Source organism: Trachypithecus francoisi, unplaced genomic scaffold (genome assembly GCF_009764315.1).
Source record: "Trachypithecus francoisi isolate TF-2019V2 unplaced genomic scaffold, Tfra_2.0 Lachesis_group20, whole genome shotgun sequence".
Lineage (NCBI taxonomy): Eukaryota > Metazoa > Chordata > Mammalia > Primates > Cercopithecidae > Trachypithecus > Trachypithecus francoisi.
Window position 1 is genome coordinate 68,981,691 of NW_022681466.1, and position 27,095 is coordinate 69,008,785.

Sequence of the window (27,095 nt, forward strand, 5' to 3'; positions counted from 1 at the left end):
TCATAATCTTGTTTGGAGAGATCGCGATTACTTTTCCCTTCCACAAGATATCACAATGGTCCATTACATTGATGACATTATGCTGATTTGATTGAATCCAGTGAGCAAGAAGTTGCAAACACACTGGACTTGTTGGTGAGTGAGTTGTTGGGAAATAAATCTGATTAACATTCAGGGACCTTCTACCTCTGTAAAATTTCTAGGGGTCCAGTGGTGTGGGGCCTGTCGAGATATTATTTCTAAGGTGAAGGATAAGTTGCTGCATTTTGTCCCTCCTACAACCAAGAAAGAGGCACAATGCCTAGTGGGCCTATTTGGATTTTGGAGGCAACACATTTCTCATTTGGGTGTGTTACTCTGACCCATTTATTGAGTGACCTGAAAGGCTGCCAGTTTTAAGTGTGGTCCAGAACAGGAGAAGGCTCTGCAACAGGTCCAGGCTGCTGTCCAAGCTGCTCTGCCACTTGGGCCATATGACCCAGCAGATCCAATGAGGTGTCAGTGGCAGATAGGGATACTGTTTGGAGCCTTCGGCAGGCACCTGTAGGTGAATCACAGTGGAGGCCTCTAGAATTTTGGAGCAATGCCCTGCTATCTTCTACAGATAACTACTCTCCTTTTGAAAAATAGCCCTTGGCCTGTTACTGGGCTTTGATAGAAACTAAACGTTTGACTATGGATCATCACGTCACCATGTGACCTGAACTGCTTATCATGAACTGGGTGCTTTCTGACCCATCCAGCCATAACATGGGGCATGCAGAGCAACATTCCATCATCAAATGGAAGTGGTATATACGTGATAGGGCTCAAGCAGGTCCTGAAGGCACAAGTAAGTTACGTGAGGAAGTGGCTCAAATGCCTACAGTCCCCACTCCTGCCATCTGCCTTCTCTGCCCAAGACTGCACCAATAGCCTCATGGGGAATTTTCTATGATCAGTTGACAGAGGAAGAGAAGACAAGGGCCTGGTTTACAGATGGTTCTGTACAATATGCAGGCACCACCCAAAAGTGGACAACTGCAGCACTATAGCTCCTTTCTGGGACATCCCTGAAGAACAGTGGTGAAGGGAAATCTTCCCAGTGGGCAGAACTTTGAGCAGTACATCTTGTTGTGCACTTTGCTTAGAAGGAGAAATGGCCAGATGTGCAATTATATACTGATTCATGGGCTGTAGCTAATGGTTTGACTGGATGGTCAGGGACTTGGAAGAAACATGATTGGAAAATTGGTGACAAAGAAATTTGGGGAAGAGGTATGTGGATGGACCTCTCTGAGCGGTCAAAAGCTGTAAAGATATTTATATCTCATGTGAGTGCTTACCCAATGGTGACCTCAGCAGAGGAGGATTTTAATAATCAAGTGAATAGGATGACTCATTCTGTGGACATTACTCAGCCTTTTTCCCCAGCCACCCCTGTCATCTCCCAGTGGGCCCATGAACAAAGTGGCCATGGTGGCAGGGATGGAGGTTAAACATGGGCTCGGCAACATGGACTTCACTCACCAAGGCTGACCTGGCTACGGCCACTGCTGAGTGCCCAGTTTGCCACCAGCAGAGACCAACACTGAACCCTTGATATGGAACCATTCCTTGGGGTGATCGGCCAGCTAGTTGGTGGCAAGTTAATTATATTGGACCTCTTCCATTATGGAAAGGGCAGCAGTTTGTCCTCACCAGAATAGACACTTATTCCAGATATGGGTTTGACTATCTTGCACACAATGCTTTTGCCAAGACTGCCATTCTTGGACTCACAGAATGCTTTGTCTACCATCATGGTATTGCATACAGCATTGCTTCTGACCAAGGCACTCACTTTTCAGCTGAAGAAGTGTGGCACTGGACTTGTGCTAATGGGATTCACTGGTCTTACCATGTTTCCTATCATCTTGAAGCAGCTGGATTGATAGAATGGTGGAATGGCCTTTTGACGTCACAGTTACAATGCCAACTGAGTGACGGGGGATTACAACGGAAAGGACATCAATGTCCAGACCCTATTCAAGAAGAAATCTCTAGGAAAACTCAAAGATAACAGGGGAAATAAATACAAAGACATCTGAGGAAATTTAACTTCTGATGGCTCCAGCTACAGCAAACAGTAAACACAGTCTGACTCCTAACCAGATAAGCACAATATCTCACACTGAAGGGCTATTTACCTTGGTCCTTTTTACCCCACGCATCGTGTTCAGCACTTAACAAAAAATTATAAGGCATTCTAAAAGAGAAAATACGTAGTCTGAAGAGACAAAACAAGCACCAAAATCAGTCTCAGATATGGCAGAGATTTTGAGAATTATTAGACTTGGAATTTAAAATGACTATGATTAATAAGCTAAGGGCTCTAATGGGAAAAAGTGGACAACATGGAGGAATAGATGAGTACTGTACAAAGAGAGATAAAAACTCTAAGAGATAACCAAAAGAAAATGTTAGAAATAGAAAACACTAACAGAAATAAAGAATGCCTTAGATGGACTCATCAGTAGATGGGACAAAGAAACTATAACCTTGAAGATATGAAAATAGAAACTTCCCAAACTGAAAGGCAAAGAGAAAACGGAATTTAAAAACTGGAACAGAATATTTGAGAACCTGGGGGGCAATTACAAAAGGTGTAATGTGTGTGGCAATACCAAAAGGAGAAGAAAGAGAAAAAGGTCAATAGAAGAAATAGTTGAAGTAATAATAACTGAGAATTTTCTAAAATTGATGACAGACACCAAACCAAACATCTTGGAAGCTCAGAGAACACCAAATAAGATAAACAGCAAATAATCTACATATAAGAATAATATATTCAACTTGCAGAAAATGGAATACCAAGGGAGAATCTTGAACGAATCCTGGGATGGGGAACTCAACTTACTTATAAAGGAAAAATGATAAGAACAACATTAGTTTTCTTACAAGAACCATGCAAGGAAGATAAGAGTGGAATAAAATATTTCAAGTATTGAAAAAAAAACCAAGCTAAAATTCTGTCTCCTATAATTTGAAAGAGAAAGAGAAACAGACAACAGACTTTCTCAGACAAACAAAAATTGAAGGAATTTGTTGCCAGTAGACTCGCCTTGCAAGAAATGTTAAAAGATGTTCTTCAGAGAGTAGGAAAATGGTGTAGTTCAGAAACTTGGATTTACATAAGGAAAGAAAGAGTATTTGAGAAAGAATAAGTGAAGGTAAAATAAAAATGTTTTTATTTTTCTTATACTTAATGGATCTAATCGATACCAATTCATTCAAAATAATAGTAGCAACAATATAGTGGTGGTGATACCAATTCCAGATTGCCAAGATTGGTGTGAGCATGGCCAGTGACACAAAGAGGAAATCTCTTGGGCTTCTGAGTATGTCGAAGTCAAAATAAAAATGTAGGGATGAATATCTAAATTTAACATTTTATTTGAAAACTAAAAATTGCAATTTGGGGCAAAAATAAAGAGTAGGTGGTCTCTAGTATGCCCGAAGAGTGAAGAGAAGAGTGGAGGTTTTTTACAAAGGAGAGATGTTATATATTGTTTTGGAAGACAGTTCATTGGCACTAGTAAGTTGTTGGGAGCTAGCAAGCTCTGATTGGTGGGTAATAGCAGTGGGTAAAACTAGCCTTAGAGTCACAGCAGGTTGTTTCAGTAGCTGTTAGATAAAACCGGTTTCAGGTTACAATGGGCAGTTTCAAGCAGCTGGGCTTGTGGAAAATTTAATTCTTGGACAAGGTGCTGTGTGCCCCTCCTGTTTCTGGACAAGTGAGAGTCAGGCTGCTTATTCTCGTGGCCCAACAATGAGATGTAGATGCGCTGGGAAAGAAGAGAGTTTTTATTTCTGTGGCCAGTTACAGGGAGAAGGCCTGGAAATTATCACCAGACCAACTCAAAATTACAAAGTTTTACAGAGCTCTATATCTTCTAAGCTGCCTACATGTAAGTGTCCATTCATCTAAAGACATACGTGATTAATTTCTTCTAATCTACAACTGAGATCTGAGTCCTGAAGACCTTCCTCTGGAGTCTCAGTAAATGTACTTAATCTAAATGGGTCCAGGTGCTGGGGTGATTCCCCTTATCTTGTTTCCTGCTAAATCATGGCGGTTTGGGGAGTTCCTTCAGACCCCCAATAAACTTGTTTGTGGAGGTCTGGGGGGGTTCTTTGGACTCCCAATAAACCTCGTTTATTCCTAAACAGGTCCTGTTAAGAATTTCTTCGTTATCTTGTCATGCTTCAAGTCCCAGGAAAGGCCTGGGAAAAACTCTTTGGAGGCTTCTGTTACATTTCAGCCTTTGTATAAGAGCACTGGCTTTATCAGCTTCATATTTAACGTGACCACTCTGTTAGTGCTGAGACAGTTGTTACAGAGACCTGCGTTAGTGAGACCTGGCCTGCCATCCTAGAGCTTTCCCACCCCAAGTCCCTTGACCCCGATTTAGCCGGGTATGACAAGGATGACTTAATTTGTATGTCAAATCAACTTTTCACAACCAATAAAAAGTAAAACATGAGAGGAAGCATACCTCTTCTTCGCTGGTCTTTGAAGCGTCTGCATGTGATTCCTGGAGCTGCTAGAGCCATAAAGAAGGTATCACTGAAGCACTGGGGAATCGGCAGAATTGCTTGCCTGCTGTGTGAGGATATGTCCCCACACATCTGGTGTCAGAAGTTTGTTGAGTGGTGTATGAGAGTGGGAAAAACACTTGGGGTTATTTCCCTTTATCTTCAGACTATGGTAAACTCCTGAGACTTTAGAAGCTGTTTTAATGCAATATAACCTAGTTTATCTTGCCTGACATGGAGAGAAAAAATCATATGCATTCAAGGTGAAACAGAAAATCAAGAAGCATTATGAGAAAAGACAAACAGATTTGATTACATAAAAATGCAATACATTTATTTGGCAAAAAACATCAAATTGAAAGACAAATGGCAAGTTGGAGAAAATGCAAGTGACGTGACAAAAGGCTGATATCGGTAATATGTTAACATTTCCTAACACTTGTTAATGAACAAATAATCCAATGGAAAAGAAGGCAAAGATGTCAAAATTCAGATAAAAAATTCACCAAAGATTGCCAAGTAGATGCAACCAGGTAGAACAGCTGCCATGGAGGGATGGAGATGACTGGAGTACTCCTAACAGATCTCCAGAGTGGATGGAGGGAAGACACAGAAGCTAGGCTGAAGGAGAAGAAAGCTGGGAACCCTGTAAGGGGCTACTGTGTACCTGGACTCATTCTTGGCCCCCAGTGGCTCCAGGGGAACAGGTGAGTTGTACCAGCAAGGAGCAACTTGCTCTTGACATGGGCCTCTGGAACCCCAGCAGGAGGAGACCCTGTGACCACCATGGAACTTAAGCTGGCAGGGAGAGCTGCTTGGAGAAGTAGTAGGGGCAGCAAGCCAGCTGATGTGAAGCCTAGAGAGTTTGGTGCGGGAGTGTCTGTAATAGAGTATGGCCGGGGATGGCCATCCCCCAAGGCTCGACTTGCTCTCATGGGGGACTTTCACCCTAGGGGAACTGTTGATCCTGAACTCTGCAGGGTAGGGTGGTCTTGCCCATTAGATGGGGCAGGTACAACCTGAGCACCCTTTGGTCTGCTGGCCTCTCCTGGGGCCCCAGTCTGACCATGCCTGCTTGCAGGGCAGGCTCCAGTGGCCTGGGGACCTATATCATAACTTCTGCACTGGAGGACTCTGCCTGACCAATGGGGCAGCCCACACAGCCACACATCAGCCTGCATGTTCCCTCTCCACACTGTAGCTTCCCTCGGGCTCATGGCAGCTCCACATATTGCTTTGCTGGTGTGTGTCTCTGCAGGTGGGTTTTGCTTTCTTTGCCTGTCAGCACACTAGTGTGTGTGCACCTCACACTGCCAATGCTGTGGCGGGAGTGCAGTCCATCCCCCTTCCCCTTGCCATCTGCCATTGCAGACAGAACCTTATCACGCACAGAACCAGCCACCTCTGCCCTTGCTGGCACCGTGCCCTTGCGCTAGCACTGCCATGGGAGTGAAACTAGGTGCAGAGACAGTAGATCCTCCCCTGCCCTGAGCAACCACTTCTACTTGTGGGGCACAGAGAAGGCACAGAGACCTGCACCTGCCAGTACCCCACCCTGAGGCCAATACCAACACCAGCACCACCACACACACAGTTGCCAGCAGGGCTCCCTCCCCACCCCTCAGCTGCATTGCCTCTGCCCCTGTGGTGAACCCCCATAGGGGGGCAGGCACCCCAGCATCCACTAACACCCTGCCATAGCTAACAAGCATGCACTCCACCATGCTGTCACTACCGCTGCTGCTGGCACATGAGAAAGAAGATGGATCCTGCTGTCACCGCACTAAAAAATGCTTTAGATGACACCATCCATTGAAGTGTAGTGACCAGAGATCTGGGAACACCTTGGTCCACCCAGTGCAGTAGATTCCTAACCTCAATACCCAGAGAAAAAAGTCAGGCTCATTACAAAGTCCTCCAGAGTTAGAGCATGCAGTTCAGGAGTTAGGAGTGAGCCCTGGCCCCCTAAAATCTTCCAGAAACAAAGCCAGTTGGCTGAATCCACCTTATCCCACAATCAAACCCTCAAGGTCATCAAATAAGATTAAAGGAAAAAAAAAAAGCCCATCCAAAGGTCAGCAACCTCAAAGACTGAACATGGATAAGCCCACAAAGATGAGAAAGAACAAGTGCAAGAACCCTGACAACTCAAAAAGCCAGAGTGTCTTCTTTCCTCTAAAAGACCACACCATCTCTCCAGCAAGGTTCTGAACCAGGCTGAAATGACAGAAATAGAATTCAGAATGTAGATAGGAATAAAGATCACTGAGCTACAGGATTACATTGAAATCCAATCCAAAGAAGCTAAGAATCATGATAAAACAATGCAGGAGCCGAAAGACAAAATAGCCAGTATAGAAAAGAATGTAACCAACCTGATAGAGCTGAAAAACACACTACAAGAATTTCATAATGGAATCACAAGTATTAATATCAGAATAGACCTAGCAGACAAAAGAATCTCAGAGCTTCAAGACTGACTTTCTGAAATAAGACAACCAGACAAGAATAGAGAAAAAAGAATGAAAAGGAACAAGCAAAACCTCTGAGAAACATGAGATTATGTAAAGAGACCAAAACTGTGACCATGGGTATCCCTGAAGGAGACAAGGAGAATGGAACCAACTTGGACAACATATTTCAGGATATTATGCATGAGAACTTCCCCAACTTAGCTAGAGAGGCCAACATTAAAATTCAGGAAATGCAGAGAACCCCAGTAAGATACGTCACAAGAAGACCATTCCCAGGACACAGAATCATCAGATTCTCCAAGGTGGAAATAAAAGAAAAAATGTTGAAGACAGCTGGAGAGAAAGGTCAGTTCACCTACAAAGGGAAGCCCATCAGACTGACAGCAGACCTCTCAGCAGAAATCCTACAAACAAGAAAAGATTGGGGGCCAATATTCAACATTCTTAAAAGAAATTCCAACCCAGAATTTCGTATCTGGGCAAACTAAGCTTCATAAGCAAAGGAAAATTAAGATCATTTTCAGACAAGCAAATGCTAAGGGAATTCATCACCACCAGGCCTGCCTTGCAAGAGCTCCTGAAGAAAGCACTAAATATGGAAAGGAAAAATCATTACTAGCCACTACAAAAACAAACTGAAATACACAGACCAGTAACACTATAAAGCAATCACACTAACAAGTCTGCAAATTAATCAGCCAACATTATGATGACAGAACCAAATCCATACATATCAATACTAACTTTGAGTGTAAATGGGCTAAATGCCCCAACTAAAAGGCACAGAGTGGCAAACTAGATAAACAACCAAGACCCATGGGTATGCTACCTTCAAGAGACCGATCTGACATGCAATAACACCCATAGGCTCAAAAGAAACAGATGGAGAATAATCAACCAAGGAAATGGAAAACAGAAAAAAGCAGAGGTTGCAATCCTAGTTTTAGACAAAACAGACTTTAAATCAACAAAGATTAAGAAAGACAAAGAAGGACATTACATAATGGTAAAGGGTTCAATTCAACAAAAGGACCTAACAATTCTAAATATATATGCAACCAACACAGGAGCACCTCAATTCTGAAAACAGTTCTTAGTTACCTTCAAAGAGATGTGGACTCCCACACAATAATAGTGGGAGACTTTAACACCCCACTGACAATATTAGACAGATCATCGAGACAGAAAATTAGCAAAGATATTCAGGACCTGAACTCAGTACTGGATCAAACAAACCTGATAGATATCTGCAGAACTCTCCACTGAAATAACAGTAGAATACACATTCTTCTCACTGCCACATGACACATACTGTAAAATTGTTCACATAATCAGAAATAAAATATTCCTCAGCAAATGTAAAAGAACTTGAAATCATAACAAACAATCTCTCGGACCATGGCACAATCAAATTAGAAATCATGGCACAATCAAATTAGAAATCAAGACAAGGAAATTCACTGAAAACTATACAATTACATGGAAATGGAATAACCTGCTCCTGAATGACTTTTGAGTAAATAATGAAATTAAGGCAAAAATCGTGAAGTTCTTTGAAGTGAATGAGAACAAAGATACAACACATCAGAATCTCTGGAATACTGCTAAGGCAGTGCTAAGAGGGAAATTTATAGCAGTAAATGCCCATATCAGGGAGTTAGAAAAATCTCATTTGAACAACCTAATATTACAACTGAAAGAACGAGAGAAGCAAGAACACATCTGGCCGGGCGCAGTGACTCACGCCTGTAATCCCAGCACTTTGGGAGGCCGAGACGGGCGGATCACGAGGTCAGGAGATCGAGACCATCCTAGCTAACATGGTGAAACCCCGTCTCTACTAAAAATACAGAAAATTAGCTGGGCATGGTGGCAGGTGCCTGTAGTCCTAGCTACTTGGGAGGCTGAGGCAGGAGAATGGCGTGAACCTGGGAGGCAGAGCTTGCGGTGAGCCGAGATGCACCACTGCACTCCAGTCTTGCTCTGTCTCAAGAAAAGAACACATCAACCCCAGAGCTAACAGAAGACAAGAAATAACCAAAACCAGAGCTGAACTGAAGGAGATTCAAACACACACACACACACACAAAAAACATTAAAAAAATCAGTTAATCCAGGAGCTGGATTTTGAAAAAAGTTAATAAAGACTGCTCGCTAGACAAAGAAGAAAAGAGAGGAGATCCAAAAGAACACAATCAGAAACAACAAGGGGGATATTGCCATTGACCCCACAGAAATACAAACAACTATCAGAGAATATTTTGAACACCTCTATGCACATAAATGAGAAGATCTAGAAGAAATGAATAAATTCCTGAAACATATATACCCTCCCAAGACTGAATCAGGAAGAAATTGAATCCCTGAACAGACCAACAACAAGCTCTGAAATTAAGTGAGTAATAAATAGGCTCCTAACCAAAAAAAGCCCAGGACCAGATGAATTCACAGCTGAATTCTCTACATTCTCAGGTGTACAAAGAAGAGCTGGTATCACTCCTGCTAAAACTATTCCAAAAAATTGAGGAAGAGGGACTCCTCCCTAACTCATTATATGAAGCCAGCATCATCCTCATACCAAAACCTGGCAGAGACACAACAAAAAAAGAAAAAGTCAGGCCAATAACCTTGAACATCAATGCAAAAATCCTCAACAAAACACTGGCAAATCAAATCCAGAAGTACATCAAAAAGCTTATCCAGTATGATCAAGTAGACTTTATCCCTGGAATGCAAGGTTGGTTCAGCATACTCAAATCCATGAATGTGATTCATCTCATAAACAGAACTGAAGACAAAAACTGCATGATTATCTCAATAGATGCAGAAAAAGCTTTGGATAAAATTCAACATTCCTTCATGTTAAAAACTCTCAATAAACTAGGTATTGAAGGAACATATCTTAAAATAATAAGAGCCATCTATGACAGACCCACAGCCAACATCATATTGAATAGTCAAAAGCTGAAAGCATTTGTCTTGAAAACTGACACAAGACAAGGATGCCATCTCTCACCACGACTATTCAACATACTATTGGAAGTACTGGCCAGAGCAATCAGGAAAGAGAAAGAAATAAAATGCATCCAAATAAGAAGAAAGGAAGTCAAACTATCCCTTTTTGCAGATGACATGATTCTATATCTAGAAAACCTCATAGTCTCAGCCCAAAAGCTTCTTCAGTTGATAAACAACTTCAGCAAAGTCTCAGGATATGAAATCAATGTGCAAAAATCATTAGCACTTTGATACACTAACAGTAGTCAAACTGAAAGCAAAATCAGGAATGCAATCCCGTTTACAATTGCCACACACACAGAAATATCTAGGAATAGAGCTAACCAGGGAGGTGAAAGATCTCTATAAGGATAACTATAAAACACTGCTCAGAGAAATCAGAGATGACACAAACAAATGGAAAAACATTCCATACTTATAAATAGGAAGAATAAATATCATTAAAATGGCCATACTGCTCAAAGCAATTTATAGACTCAATGCTATTCCTATTAAGCTACCAATGACATTTTTCACAGAACTAGAAAAAACTATTTTATAATTCATGTGGAACCAAACAAGAGCCCCAATAGCCAAAAGGTCTAATCCTAAGCAAAAAGAACAAAGCTGGAGGCATCATGCTACCTGATTTCAAACTAAATTACAGGGCTATAGTAACCAAAACAGCATGGTACTGGATCAAGAACAGAAACATATATCAATGGAACAGAATAGAGAACTCAGAAATAAGGCTGCACACCTACAACTATCAGATCTTCTACAGAGCTGACAAAAAAAAAAGCAATGGGGAAAGGCTTTCCTATTCAATAAATGGTGCTGGGATAACTGGCTAGCCATATGCAGAAGATTGAAACTGGACCCATTCCTTATGCCGTATGCAAAAATCGACTCAAAATGAATTAAAGACTTAAATATAAAATCTGAGACCATAAAAACCCTGGAAAACAACCTAGACAAAACCATTCTAGACATAGGAATGGGAAAATATTTCATCATGAAGACACCAAAAGCAATTGCAATGAAAGCAAAAGTTGACAAATGGGATCTAATTAAACTAAAGAGCTTCTGCACAGCAAAAGGAACTATCAATGTAATGAAGAGAGAACCTACAAAATGGGAGAACTTTTTGTGAACTCTACATCTGACAAAGATCTAATATCCAGAATCCATAAGGAACTTAAGTAGATTTACAAGTATAAAACAAACAACCCTATTAAAAAATGGGCAAAGAACACGAATGGACACTTTGCAAAAAAAAAAAAAGACATACGTGCAGCCAACAGGCATATGAAGAAAAGCTTATATCACTGATCATTAGAGAAATGCAAATCAAAACCACAATGAGATACTCTCACTCCAGTCAGAATGGCTATCATTAAAAAGTCAAAAAATAACAGATGCTGGTGAGGTTGTAGAGTAAAAGGAATGCTTATACCCTCTTGGTGGGAGCATAAATTAGTTCAACCATTGTGAAAGAGAGCGTGGCAATTCCTTAAAGGCCTAAAAACAGAAATATTCAACTTAGCGGGCCCATTACAGGGTATATACCCAATGTAATATAAGTAGTTCTATCATAAAGACACATGCACCCTTATGTTCATTGCAACACTATTCACAAAAGCAAAGACATGCTATGAACCTAAATGCTCAACAATGGTAGAATGGATAAAGAAAATAGGGTACATATACACCATGGAATACTAGCAGCCATAAAAAGAATGAGATCATATCCTTCTCAGGAGCATGGATGGAGCTTGGAGGCCATTATCCTTAGCAAACTAACTCAGGAACAGAAAACCAAATACTGCATGTTCTCACTTATAAGTGGGAGCTAAATGATGAGAACACAAGGACACATAGAGGGGAACAACGTGCACTGGAGCCTGTCAGAGGGTGAAGGTTGGGAGGAGGGGGAGGATCAAGAAAAATAACTAATGGGTACTGGGCTTAATACCTGAGTGACAAAATAATCTGTACAACAAACCACCATGATACAAATTTACCTACATAACAAACCTGCACATGTACTCCTGAGCTTAAAATAAAAGTTAAAAAAAAGAGAATGCCCTGTAAGGTAAATGAAATACCAAATATTGAACATGTTGATTATCATTTGTTAATCAGTGCTGATGAGCAATTATTGAGATATTTGGTTGATATAAAATGAGAATATGGATTCATTTTTATCCCTCAATTTGTCTGTAAAATAGTGATGATAGCTCAAAGAATGACTTTAAGGATTAAATGAATTGTCTTATGTAATGTGGATAGAGCACTTACTAGCACCTTTTAAGTACTCAATAAATGGCACCTACTTAAATAAATAAAAGTAAAAGTAATGAAAAAAGAAATTAAAAATTCAAATTAAAATACTGCAATTTCTCAACCTTCAGGTTATAAAAATCGAGAAAAAAATTCTAATAACAACCATTGATGGGAGGGATGTGGGTAAACAAACACTATCGTAACATAGCAAATCTATAAATTGGCCCAAAAGTTTTAAAAATTAAGATGTGTATATGTTTGTGCATGTGTATCTTAAAATTTATATTTGTTTGCGTTTCCTTTAATTTGATAAAGTTATTCGTGGGAATTAATCCTGGGAAAATAATTACATAAATTTGGAAAAATACCCCTGTAAGGATCTTCATCACAATATTATTTGTTATTGCAAAACAATTAGAAACAACCCAAGTGATATCGGTGGAGTTTTTATTAAATAAATTATAGTTTATATGTTTAATGATAGACTGTGTCATCATTAAAAGAGATAAAGCAAAATTTTAGTATTTGTCATATAAAAGATTATACTGTATAACATTTAGGAAAAACATAAAGCAGACCACAGAACAGTATGTTTCTACTGATGTGAAATAGGCATATCATATATACAGGAAATCTGTGGGGGCATAAACACCAAATTCTTTTTTTCTTTCTTTATTTTAATTTAATTTTATTTATTTCTTTATTTTTGAGATGGAGTTTCACTCTTGTCTCCCAGGCTAGAGTGCAGTGGTGCCATCTCAACTCACTGCAGCCTCCGCCTCCTAGGTTCAAGTGATCCTCCTGCCTCAGCCTCCTGAGTAGCTGGGATTACAGGCGCCTACCACTGCGCCTGGCTAATTTTTGTATTTTTAGTAGAGACAGGGTTTCACTATGTTGGCCAGGCTGGTCTCGAACTCCTGACCTCAAGTGATCTGCCCGCCTCAGCCTCCCAAAGTGCTGGGATTACAGGCATGAGCCACCGCGCCCGCTCACTAAATTCTTAAGAGGAGTTAACTCTGATGAGGTTTTTGGTGAGGTTTATTTCCCACTTGACAGTATAATACTGTCTGAATGTTTCCACTGTCAGGTATAATATTTCTGAAGCATTTTAAAATAAGTATATTTACATTCAAGAGCACAATGACAGAAATTCCCAAGGGAAATACACCTTTCTCACTTGTTCAGGAAACCCTTAGTGTTGGAGGACAGGTGGAATGCAGGGAAGGATGAATGTCCAGCAGGAGGTGCCAGGACCTGGGATCTTTGGGGGTCAGAGACAAATGTGAGATGCTCACGGGGTAGATGGAGGGGTGGAAATGGTGGTGGTGATGCTCTCAAAATGTTTTGTGATGTGTTCAGACCCAGGGAGAAGTTCATTCAGACTGTTATGATCAGAGATCGTTAAATGTGAAGAACTGTGGATAGAAAGCCTTGCCCAGTCCTTTACGGTACAGGTGGACACCAGCCCAACCATGGTAAGGAACTTTCTAAGATGACAGAGCAGTGGATGAGTAGGAATGATGTGATTACAACCTGTGTCCCTGATTTTCATTCACAAGAACTTTGCCCTTAAGGGAAGCTCAAGTTCTTTAACCTTAAAATATCTTGACAACCAAGAGCATCAGGAAAGAGACACACTTCTCTCTTCCCATTCTCTCATTGCGCCATCTCCTTCATTACTTCCATCCTTCCTTCTCACCACTTTTGCTCATCATCCTGTCCCATCCCTCTCAATATACTCATTTCATTTTCATTGCTCCGCTCCAATCCTTTCCCACCTCCCACTCTCATATATTTTCTTCACATCTTATCTCAGCCCATCCTTCCAGTCAGCCCCAAGAGGAAATAACAGAGAAGCCAAGGTTCAGGTGCACCCATGTACAGTTTTAGGGATGACACAGCAAAAGGACAGTAGAGTTGCTAGGACATGGATAACAGTCTTCCCAGGAAGGCTGGAGAGAATCAGGAATGAGTGGGCTGAAGCCTGGATAGACATCAAGATGAGGAAGTGCTCTGGGTTGCAGTGCTATTGATGTGTTAATAATATAAAGTTAGAAAGAGGTATCACTCCCAGGGACTGCATTTGTGGATGTGTATTTTCAGGCTAGAAGGTTTGGGATAGAAAAGTAAGACTTTGGAGGAGAATGTTGTATTGGGTATTCTACAACAAAATTCCAAGGGCCTGGTTAGAACATAAATGCTTCCTCTTTCAAAAAGTATCATACGTGTGAGGAAGATGACTCATCAGATAAGAGAGAAAGATACCGCAGGGGATGGAAATAGAACATTCCTTTTTTGATCTTAAGGTCTGTCATGTACGTATGAACCTAGTTTTAGTAGCTCTTTCCTTCTCTAGACCCTTAGTAGCTCTTTCCTTCTCTAGACCCCACCTGTTGCCTGATCATCCTATGGGATTCTCGTGTGGTACTAAAGAGAGGGAACTGATTTTATGGGAGGCAAAAGGTGAACAGCTGAATGAAATGATTCCTGGCACTGGGCCCATGGTTCAAAATACCTTTCCACACTCTGATCTGGAGGGAGTCGCACATCCCTCTGGAAGGAAATTTTGCAGTGATATTCTTGGTTACCTAGGCTGGGGTTAAGTGGCCCTTTCCTGTAGGATATTGCTGCCCAGGCACAAAGTGCTGCCAAGGTTTCAACTCTACTGAGAAAGTGGGCACAGCCCAAAACAAGTTAGCAACTTGCCCAAGAGTCTTGGTTGGCAGAAGCTAACTTCACATCTTCCTGTCTTACTAGCTTTTTTCTATAGAGTGTATCACCATGTGGTATACTATATATGATGCTTATTTATTTATTTAGCCTACCTTTATAGCATGTGATTTGCTTGAGTGCAGAGACTTTTGTCCATTTTGCTCCCCAGTGCCCTAGAAGATTGTCTGGATCATAGAAGTAATTTAATAAATATTTGTCAAATGAATAAATGAATGAATTATATAGGGTTTCCTTGTAGGCCAAACACATAACACCACTCCTCAGGCATCAAGAGATAGAAATAATGGTTATAAACAAGGTTCGTTGGTTACTGTCTTCTTGGGAAATTTTCCTCAGTCCAGAAAAGGCAGGAAGGGAGGTCATCTCTCAGGTCAGTGATCGCTTCCCCACAAGTAGCTGACACAGAGCACCCTGAACATCAGTATTTCTGAGGCTGTAGATAAGTGGGTTCAGCATGGGGTTGATCACAGTCATGAAAACTCCAAACCCCTTATCCTTGTCTGAAGATTCCACTGAACCCAGCCTCATGTAGCTGAAGACACCTGTCCCATAGAAGATGCCCACCACAGTGAGGTGGGAGCCACAGGTGGAGAAGGCCTTCTTTCTGCTCTCAGCAGAGCGGATTTGCAGCACAGCAGCTACCACATGGGCATAGGACACGCTGATGAGGACCAAGGGCACCACAGCCATGAAGGCTGCTGCTACAAAGAGCAGCAGCTCATTGAGTTGGGTGCTGGAGCAGGAGAGCTGGAAGAGCTGTGGAAGGTCACAGTAGAAGTGATTGATGACACTGGGGCCACAGAAGTTGAGGGTAGTTAAGGCAATAGTGTGGGTCAGTGCGTTGGTGAAGGCACAAGTCCAGGACACAGCCACCAGCATCCTCTGGACTGTCTGACTCATGCAGGTGCTGTAGGTGAGGGGCCGGCAGATGGCCAGGAATCGGTCATAGGCCATGGCTGTCAGCAGGAAGCACTCCACCCCAGCCAGAAGGTGGAAGAAGAAGAGCTGGGAGAGGCAGGCATCATAGGAAATTGTGCACTTGCGGGACAAGAGACGACCCAACACTGCAGGAACAGTGACAGTGATACATCCGACATCCAGCACTGATAGGTTCCCCAGGAAGAAGTACATGGGGGTGTGGAGTTTGGGCTCCACCAAGACAGCTGCCAGGATGCTGAGGTTGCCCCCAATTGTGACCAGATAGGCAAAGAGGAAGAGCACAAAGACCACAGACTGCATCTCTTCTGTCTGCACCAGGCCCGGCAGAATGAACTCAGCAACAGCGGTCCTGTTGGTCCCAGCTTCTGGCTCCATGAGTTCCTGTAAGGACATGTCCCAGCAGGGGAGGTATCAGTTCACTCAGTTCCCTCAGTTCACATTAACATTTTAAACCATTGATGTTCAAAGCCCCATGGCGAGTCCCCACGCCGTGCCTCACTCGTTGACCTCCTCCATCACCTCAATGCCTTCACCTGGCTGGTGGTTGCGATGCCCAGGGCCACCACCACCTTGTCCCGCTCATCCTCTGCTAGCTGAAAAGCTCAGAATATGTGGGAAAATAAACTAAGATAAAAGATCTAATTTACAACATGAGGATTATAGTTAATAAAGTGTATTGTATTCAAGATTTTTGTTAAATGAGTAGATTATAGCTGCTTTTGCCAGAGAGGGGAAAATGGGGAACTGTGTGAGATGATGGATACGTGGATTTGTTTCACTATACTAATCGTTTTACTGTCTACACGTATCTCATAACTTCATGTGGTGAACCTTAAATATACGCAATAAATTTTTTTTTTTTTTTAAAGGCAAGAGACTTCCTTTTTGAATATAGTGAGATTGAGATAGAATTTTCGCCAGGCGCGGTGGCTCATGCCTGTAATCCCAGCACTTTGGGAGGCCGAGGTGGGCGGATCACGAGGTCAGGAGATTGAGACCATCCTGGCTAACACAGTGAAACCCCGTCTCTACTAAAAATACAAAAAAATTAGCCAGGCATGGTGGCGGGCGCCTGTAGTCCTAGTTACTCGGGAGGCTGAGGCAGGAGAATGGCGTGAACTTGGGAGGCAGAGCTTGCAGTGAGCCAAGATCGCACCACTGCACTCCAGCCTGGGTGACAGAGAGAGACTCCGTCTCAAAAAAAAAAAGAAGAAAAAAAGAATTTTCCCATTTTTCTCTGAGGGTTCAACCCAAACTAATAAGCAGATTACATTTTAATAATTTATTTTTAATTGATGAATAATAATTGTGTATATTTATGGGGTACAGTGTGATATTGATCGGTATATACTTTGTAAAACGATTAAATCAAGGTAATTAACATAGCCATCCCATCACCAACTCATTTTTGTGGTGAGAATGTTAAAATATATCCTTTCATACAAACTGGATGACATTATGCTAAGTGAAATAAACTAGACACAGAAAGACAAATACTTTACAATTTTACTTATATGTGGAATCTAAAAAATCAGTGTCATAGAATCAGAGACCAATAAGCAGACTTCAAAATAGAAAAATTTATGAGATTTTCAGAGAAACTAGAAAATATTGAAACTGTTGCCTAGGTTTCAAGGCTTCTGGAAATAACGATGATTAAGTGAAGGTCTGGCAAGAATCAGAGAGAAGAGGCCGGGTGCGGTGCCTCAAGCCTGTAATCCCAGCACTTTGGGAGGCCGAGACGGGCGGATCACGAGGTCAGGAGATCGAGACCATCCTGGCTAACACAGTGAAACCCCGTCTCCACTAAAAAATGCAAAAAACTAGCCGGGCGAGGTGGCAGGCGCCTGTAGTCCCAGCTACTTGGGAGGCTGAGGCAGGAGGATGGCATGAACCCGGGAGGCAGAGCTTGCAGTGAGCTGAGATCTGGCCACTGCACTCCAGCTCGGGCGACAGAACGAGACTCTGTCTCAAAAAAAAAAAAAAAGAAAAGAAAAGAATCAGAGAGAAGATACCCATGATTCTGGATGTCGGAAAGATCAGCCGAGCACGTTTCTTCACAGAGAGGGACCACACTATGAAGTGTCAATTCAACACTCCTTGTTCAACAAATTGCTAATGTTATTATTGTTACTTAAATCCTTACACTGGACTTTGACTAACAATTTAAAATTATTTTTTCTGTGTACATTGTCTGCTACTCCCCTCTAAAACCAAAGTTGTAATCATAGCTTGTGGGTTGGTTCCTGCCAGGTGCAGTCAGGGTTCTACATTGCACAGACACTGGTCTTCTACTTGTCCTTCCTTCAGTCATGGTAGATTGACCAATGACTCTAAGGCTATGTCTTCAAATGAAGAAGGCATGTACTTGGAAAGCCATATTGAATTATGTCAAACTGTGGATCAAACAAATAGCAGTGTCTTTATTGACCAGAGACAAGTAGGGCTAGAGTTTCCTTAAGAGCAATGTCATACCCTTGTATCTGAAATCAGAAGATGGGAAGGGGTTGGAGTCTGATAACTCTAACAGAAAGGGAAGCATGACGATTGCCTGAACTGGGGCAGTGAAATTCAGGGCCAAGAGTGGTTAAGAAAATCAGATCTCAGAAATCAGAGTGCTGTAGTAGTATGGTTGATGTGACTTCTTTGGGGGATGGTCACCAAAATATTCTTAAAAATCCCTTGTTTATAAAAGTGGAAATGGTTGGTGGCATGGTCTTCTTTGGTCTCAGTTTGGATCTGAGAAGCAGAAGAGGCAGGACTGAATGAGAAGCCACCCAGGCAAGCTGATTGTGTAGTGTTTAAGTGAGACTGTAAAAGCAAGAAAACTGCCTTGTCAGCAGTTCCTCAGCTGTGTGTCAGCATTGACATTAGAGAAGTCAAGGCAAAAGATACTCAAAATCAACCGTGAATCAAGACATGCACCTGTCCCCAACGAAAAACTCTCATGAAAAACTGGCTCAGACACCTTTCAATTCATTTAGACTTCAAAAGGGAACCAGCACAAGATTTAGTTAAAGATACTCAAGAAAAAATGGGGAGGGGAGAGGAGAGAAACCAGGACAAACAAATGCTAGATTACAAACACTCAGAAGAAAAATGGTGGCATAGAGCTGCTGAATAACTGAAAGACAAAAAACAAGTGTGAACTTAAAACATGTTAAAAACCATTCACCTCTATGTAACAAGAACACAAGACAGAGATACAAGACCTCAGGGAAGGGTTTCAAGATACCAGATGGAGATGAAATGTGCGATAACAGAACTTAGGCAAAAAATGAGCACGGAGGAACAAACAATTAGACAAAATAAAACTTTCCAGAAATAACTGAAGACTGGCTTCTAGAGACTGAAAAGTCACAACATGTACCAGGAGACAGAAACAGGTCCCATTCTGAGATAGTCCTAGTAAGGTTATTGTAATTAAAAAATAATGAATCCTTTGGGTATATTGGCAGAAATCAAGTCACAATGGAACAAGAAGATGCTTATCTCAAATTTCTCTACAGAAGTATTCAAGACTAGAAAAGAATAGAAAACTTCCTATAAAATCTTCATAAAAGGAAAATGTAACCAGAGAATTTTTTGTTGAGACAAACTGTAACTCAAATATACAAGTAACAGCCTAAAGTTTTTGGACACTAAAAACTCAAGAATAGTTCTATGAGCCCAACAGAATAAATTTCTAGAGGATAAACTTCAACCAACAAAGAGAAGAGGAAGGAAAAAGAAAACAAAAGAACTGGTAATAAGCACTGAATATTTTTTACTGTAAGACATATATGGGGATTGTGGTTTCAGAATAAAATATAAATGTATGAACAATGACATTGTAGAAATGACACATCTAATAAAGTTAAGAAGAGAAGAAAGAACATGTAGAGATGGTGTAGGTATGCTGACTTCCTCAGTAGTCTTACAACTGTAAGTCAAAAGATATGTTCATGTTAATCAGCAAAAAATTGAAATGAAAAGGCTTAACCTACTCATGAATTTAGAATAAGAAAACAAAAGAAATTTAAGAAAATCTAAAGGAATTACATAGTACTAAATTAGAAAATAGACAAACAAAAGAACGAATACAAATTGAGAACAGGTTATTTGTGGTAAAATGAAATTGACAAACCTTAACTAAGGGATCAATCATGAGTAAAAGCAAAAAAGTATAAGCTTGCAAAATAATAATTGACAGGGAGAAAATAAACATAGCCCAATAGAAAATTGAAAACTTCTGGTAGAGAATAGAATGGTAGTGATTGGAGGCTGGGAAGGGTGAGGGGAAAGAGTGATAAAGAGAAATTGGTTAATGGGTACAAAAATACAGTTAAATAAAAGGAACAAGTTCTAGAATTTGATAGCAGAGTATGGAGACTGTAGTTAACAATAATTTATTGTGTATTCCATAATAGCCAGAAGAATTGGAATGTTCTCAACACAAAGATAAATGTTTGAGGTGATAGATATCCCAATTACCCTGATTTGATCCTTACACATTGCTTTATAGATATATACACACATCACAGTGTACTCCCGAAATATGTACAACTATTATATTTCAATAAAAATTATAAAATTCTATTTTTCTGAACTCCAAGTTATAAGTTTTCTATGAAGTTATGATTTATTAAAATAATTCTAGAACAGTTAGAAAATCTAAATAGACTACTATAGAAAGAGTAGAGGAAGAGCCTAGTTTCCAACTGCCACTAATAAAAAGCAACATCTCTATAAAGTGCCACAGGGAAGTTTGTAATGACAATCAAACTATTTAAGAATATAAAAGAAGAAAGCTTCTTTTTTTTTTTTTTTTTTGCAAAGTTTGCGTAACTAGCTCAAAAGAAAAGAAAAATTTTAGATTAAAGAAAAGAAAATGTAAAATCATAAAAGATTAACACATTTATTTCAGTAATTTTACCAAAATAATTAACCATAAGTATTTGGGATTTGGTCAGGAACGCCAGGTTAGTTCAAAATTAGGAAAGGTATTCATATGTTTTATGATATGAATAGATGTAAAGAGAGATTATGTGATCCTTTCTATAGATGCTAAAAAGGCATTTGATTATATTAAACATTCATTATGGTTTTTGAAATCTTATAATAACATAGGAATAGTTAGCTATTTACCTAACATGTTAAAATAAAACTAAGTAGGGCCGGGTGCGGTGGCTCATGTCTGTAATCCCTGCACTTTGGGAGGCTGAGGCAGGTGGATCACTTGAGGTCAGGAGTTTGACAACAGCCTGGTCAACATGGTGAAACCACATCTCTATCAAAAATACAAAAATTAGCCAGGTGTGATGGTGTGCGCCTGTAATCCCAGCTACTTGGTATGAGGCTGAAGCATGAGAATTGCTTGAACCTAGGAGGTGGAGGTCGTAGAGAGCCAAGATTGTGCCCCTCCACTCCAGCCTGGGTGACAGGGTGAGACTGTCTCAAATAATAATAATTTAAAAATAAGTAAATAAAAAATAAAATAAAACGAACTAAATTCCAAAGCCAGCATCATGTTTAATGGAAAAACATTAAAAGCATTCTCAGTCAAGTCACTAATGAGACAAGTATATTCGTTATCCATGATTATTTAACATTACTCTGGAAGCTTTAGCCAATGCAAGAAATTAAAAGACCATATATTAGAAAGCAATAAAAAAGTTGTTGTTGTTTTTTTTTTTTTTTGAGTTGGTTTCACTTTTGTCACCCAGGCTGGAGTGCAGTGGCACGATCTTGGCTCACCGCAACCTCCACCTCCCAGGTTCAAGCAATTCTCCTGACTCAGCCTCCCGAGTAGCTGGGACTACAGGCACCCACCACCACGTCCGGCTAATTCTTGTATTTTTAGTAGAGACAGGGTTTCGCCATGTTGGACAGCCTGGTCTCGAACTGCTGACCTCAGGTGATCTGCCTGCCTTGGCCTCCCAAAGTGCTGGGATTGCAGGTGTGAGCCACTGAGCCCAGCTGGAAAACTCTTAAAAATATGAAAGTATAGGAAAATTTCAAGATAAAACGTAAATATAAAAATAATATACAAAAATATGTAGTTTTCTTATATATACCATAATAAACTAGAAAAAATTTTAAAAAGTTCATATTAACAAAAATGACTTTAAAATCAGGCAAATTCTTGTGGTAACATATTCAATCAGTAAAAGGAAAGGCAAAACTCTACACTTAAAATTTGATCTCACTGTTATTATGTACACATATAATAAACAGAAGGAAACTGAGCTATTGCAGTGGTTTTCAAAGAGTGGTAGTAATAGAATGGCTTTTTAGCTTTTTTTCATTGGAGAGTTTAAATTTTAATGTATTACCTATATTGTTCTTATAATGATTATTAATATACATTTTTATGAATGATCGAACCATTCCCACCTTCCCAATGGCTATGACTTGTAAATTTCAAAGTCCCCTGCCTTGCACGCTGCGGTAGTTGCTATCCACAGAAGAGCCTTGGGTGGGTTCTGGGTGTAGACAGCAGCTCTCCCAGGCTGTTTTACTCCCTGTCAACCAAATTCCATTTCTGCTGATGAGCTATCTGCTGGCTCACCGGTAAATGCCTTTTCTCTGACATCCTGAGGTGATTTGAGTCTTTTCTCCAGTTACCAAGAATGTGTCCAGTAGTCTCTGATCCCATTGCTGCCCCAGTTGTCAAAGCACAGTCAGATGGGTTTTGTGACTCTTAAAATCCTGAGGGCGTTTCTGAGAATCCACACTACCTTCCTGCCTCGTGTTTTTCTTTCTTTGTAAAGACGATAGGAAATCCACCTGACATTCATTCCTCTCTGATGCTCTATGAAAGTGACTGCAGTGACTCTCCCCTTGGCTGCACAGTAGAAATACGTGGAGCTTTAAAAAATCCTTATGCCCAGACGATACCCCCAGGCCAATTAAATCAGAATCTCTGAAGGTAAGACCCAGGCATCTGGATTTTTTTAAAGCACCCACCGGATCACTGCTGTTTCAGAATGTACCTGGACAGATACTTCCAGTTATTAGCTCTTTCTTGTCACTCCCTCAAATTAAGACACAATCCTTGCTTATGTTATAATTACCTGAAGGGAGAAGAGTCAATATTTTAAAAGTTGATACCAAGAAAAGTTACGGAAATTTAAGGTATCTTGCAAAGGTTTGCTGGTCAGTATTTCCAACCACATTTCCTGACTTTCTGTTACATTAGATTCTCAGTCCCCAAGATTACTGGAATCACCTGGGACACTTTAGGAAGAAAATACTGATGCCAAGGCCTTTCATCAAGAACTCCATTTTAATTGGTTTAGGTGTTGGCACCTGGGTATGGGGATGTGTCATTAAAGCTTCCCAGCTGTTTCCAATGTCTAGCCAGGACAGAGAACTCTGACAGATTTGCAGCCTGGGAGGCATGATGATGGCTTCTTGTTTCTCCCTTCATTGCTTTTCTCCTTACAGAACATAAAAGTCACCAGCGCTTTCAGGTCACACAGCCACTTCCACAAAGATTCCTCCACCTAGGCTTACAGTCAAGGCAGTGACTACAGACTGACCTGCAGTTTCATGTGGATAGCATGCATCTCATTGGAGCCTCTACAGCAAGGGCATGTCTCCAGTGTGAGGCTATCTCAATGACCAACCTTCCAAATGAGGTCTCCACTGTGCTCAGGCCATGGGGAAGTTGCAGAGGGGATGCCACATGGATGAGAATGTGGATACAGGGATCTCCAAGAGGTCCTTAAAGTTATTTTCTTTTTCTTTCTTTCTTTCTTTTTTTTTTTTGAGATGGAGTCTTGCTCTGTCGCCAGGCTGGAGTGCAGTGGCATGATTTTGATGATCTCGGCTCACTGCAACCTCCGCCTCCGGGGTTCAAGTGATTCTCCTGCCTTAACCTCCCGAGCAGCTGGGACTACAGGCACCTGCCACCACGCCTGGCTAATTTTTGTATTTTTAGTAGAGACGGGGTTTCACCATTTTGGCCAGGCTGGTCTCGAACTCCTGACCTCATGATCCACCCACCTTGGCCTCCCAAAGTGCTGGGATTACAGGCGTGAGCCATGGCGCCCGGCCAGGTCCTTAAAATTCTAAGATCACATGACTTGGGAGTGGGAAGAAATCATCTTCTGGTATGATTTATCTTGATGAAATTAGTAATTTGTAAATGCTTTGCAAACTGGCAAATCAGTGGGTAGGTAACAGCTCTGTGCCTATGTTCTATTGAAGAAGAGTTAGCTCCTCCCCCATTTATCCCCATTTTAACACAAGCATTCGATTGCAGCCCTGCAGTTTTCCAGCCGCTTGCTCATACTGTTTTTTCTGCCTGCGATCGTTTTCCTCCAAGTCCACTGCCCAAATAGTTCAAGACTTGACACCAGATGCTGCCTGCTGAACTAATCTTTCCGTGAAACATTCCCATCTCGTCTCTCACTCCTGCCTGTCTCTCTCTGTGTTTCTCTCTTTCCCTGTCTTTCCTCCCTCCTGCTGCTGCTCTCCTAAACTCCCACATATGTTCTTTCATGCAACTTACTATGCTTTACCTTCTAGTTCAGTCACTGCTCTATGGAACATATCTTTCTTACATCTCTATAAGTAATTCAAGGATAAAACATGTTTGATTCAGTCTTTTCAATAGCAATAACCATCACAATACTTTAATAGTTGTGAAATGAATGATCAATTGTTCTAATATTCATATAATTTCAGAGAAAGAGAGCATCAGTATAAGCTAGAGTTGTCATGGAAGACTTTCCAGACACGTTAATATTTGGGCTAGACTTTCCTGGCCTAGTATGCTTTAGGGGAGGTACAGGTTAAGTGCAGGGCGCAAGGTTGTGGCAGGGACTCCTTTGTATTAATGGGACAAGCAGGTCATGGACCAATCCACCTGCTTCTTTTTACTTAAACCTCCCAAAACAATACGGCCCTTAGGAGGGGCTACACCTTCCAGACAAGTTAGTCATGGTCGGGGTAGAAGAACCACTAAACAGCTGCTGCCAACCCTCAGACAGCTGCAGATGCAATTGCTTAAAACCAGGGGGATTCTGGGATGACTTCAGGTCACCCTGAGACACCCTGAGGGTCTGACAGGGTCCCCACGAGGCCCACTGGGGAGCCCTCCTGCACGACCACCCTCCAGGCTCCCCTTACGAGCTGTGACAGCCCCTGCTCTGGAACTCCAGCCCATCCCTCATGCGCCCAACATGACAAGGCTCAAGGCCTTCGCTGGAGTGAGGGTTCCCGGCTGCCTGAAGCAGTGGGTGCGGGCAGGGAACTGGTCTGAGCGTCTCCCCACACTCAGGCTAACAGGCTTCATCTGAGAGAGGAGAGCATGGGGAAAAAGCACAGAAGAACCCAGGACCTCCAGACTGTAGTCCCAGCTCCTCCCCGAAATGGCTTTCCCTTTCAGGGGCGCCCATCGCACCAGGTTCATTCAGCTGATGGCAACAGAAGCCCCTTCTCTAGTCTGCAGGAGCGGAGGAAGGACTCATGCGAATACTCACCCTGGAATGGGCACAGAAGCCACTGAGGTTTCCTCAGGAAACAAGGGGAGGAGCTGCGCAGACCCAGTTATCCTCCCGGAGAGCGAGCCAGGGGCTATGTCTGAGACATGAGAGGACTCGAGCTGCTGTCCTCCCTGTACAGGGCTGTCTTCACTACAGCGCTGTCCTCTGGGGCACTCAGAAACTGGCCCTCCTAGGAGAGAGAAGGATGGGGAGACAGGCATGGAAAAGGAGACACCTCAGGCCCTTCATACTCATGGCAACGATGCCTCACACCTTCGGGTATTTAGACTTTCTCACAAGGAAGGCTTTGCCTCGAGCCCCGGCTTTGTGGGCAGGATGTTAAGGCAGATGATGTCCGCTCTGCTTCATGGTGGGTCACTGAGGCCTACAGGACTTGCCCATGTCCTCAAAGTCCCCCAGGAAGGGAGAGGTGCAGCTGGGGACTCTCTATGGGTTTTCTAAGGAGACATTTTCTTTCCCAGATGTCAACCGGGGCATGTGAGCAGAGACAAGCCCCAAGCAGGCCCCAGAAGGGAGGTAAGAGGGGAAAGCTTTCTCCAAAGCCGGCTTCCCGGTGAGCCCTCAGGAGCGTGGGGCTTTCTCTCTTGGGGCCTTGTTAGTGGGGGCCACTGGGACTGTGTCTTGGGGATCCTATAATGATTCTGGAGGTGGTGGGAGACGAGCCCTACGATACTAGCAGGACTCCTGGGAGGCTGCCTACCAATGTGACTTTCTAAGCCAGGCCCTGAGTAATTGAGAGGCCTGGTGAAGGTCGCAGGTTAACGAACAGAAGCTGTGGGAAGGCGTAGGCGTGTGTTCCTCTGACTCCCCTTCCCACTGACACATGCTCAGCCAACATTCCCCCGCCTAAGAGAGAGGGCTCTTCTCCCACCAGGGAATGCTGGTGCAGTAGAAAAAGCAGAATAGACAAACCTGTTCTTCTGATTATTAGTGGTTTGACTCTGCACAAGCTGCAAAGTCAGTTTTTGAGCCTCAGTTTCCTCATCTGTAAAATGAGCATATTCTCCCCTACAGAGCACTGCTGTCTGAACATTATACGAAGTAGGATTCATTAAGCTGCTAAGAGAAGTTCAACAATTCATCTACATACAGACTGAGAACATTTGTGAGTGTTTGTTATTTACATGGTAATTTACTAAGAACTGTACAAGCCTGGAGTGTCTATCAGTCTTCCCAACACTTCTACAAAGTAGATTGTAGCAGACGGATCAGATGTTCTGCTTCACATCTGGAGAACAAAGGAGACAAGATACTTGTCTTCCGATTTCAGCCATGGTTGGAGGGGATAGTTCCCTATAGGCTTTCACTGCAAGCTGACAGTGTAGCCTCTTCCCTGGGATCCCCTGATGCCACGAACAATGGGGAAGCTTACTCTGTCTCAGCACATGTGGAGCTCAGAAATGCAGAGGGCAACTTGATAATGGGGAATGGGGACAGTAGATAAATATCCCAGGAACCAGGCACGGTGGCTCATGCCTGTAATCCCAGCACTTTGGGAGGCCTAGGTGAGTGGATCACAAGGTCAGGAGTTCGAGACCAGCTTGGCCAACATGAAACCCCCATCTCTACTAAAAATTCAAAAAAGTTGCCAGGCATGGTGGTGCGCACCTATATT

The 27,095-nt window shown here is 41.9% G+C and overlaps 1 protein-coding gene across 1 annotated transcript; it reads right to left on the reverse strand.

Annotated features, from left to right (window-relative positions):
• Positions 1-15,413: 15,413 nt before the first annotated feature.
• On the reverse strand, positions 15,414-16,487 carry LOC117066536 (olfactory receptor 3A2). The gene has a single exon (XM_033181929.1). The coding sequence runs from the start codon at positions 16,377-16,379 to the stop codon at positions 15,414-15,416; it is 966 nt and encodes a 321-aa protein (XP_033037820.1). The 5' UTR covers positions 16,380-16,487.
• Between the last annotated feature and the right edge of the window lie 10,608 nt (positions 16,488-27,095).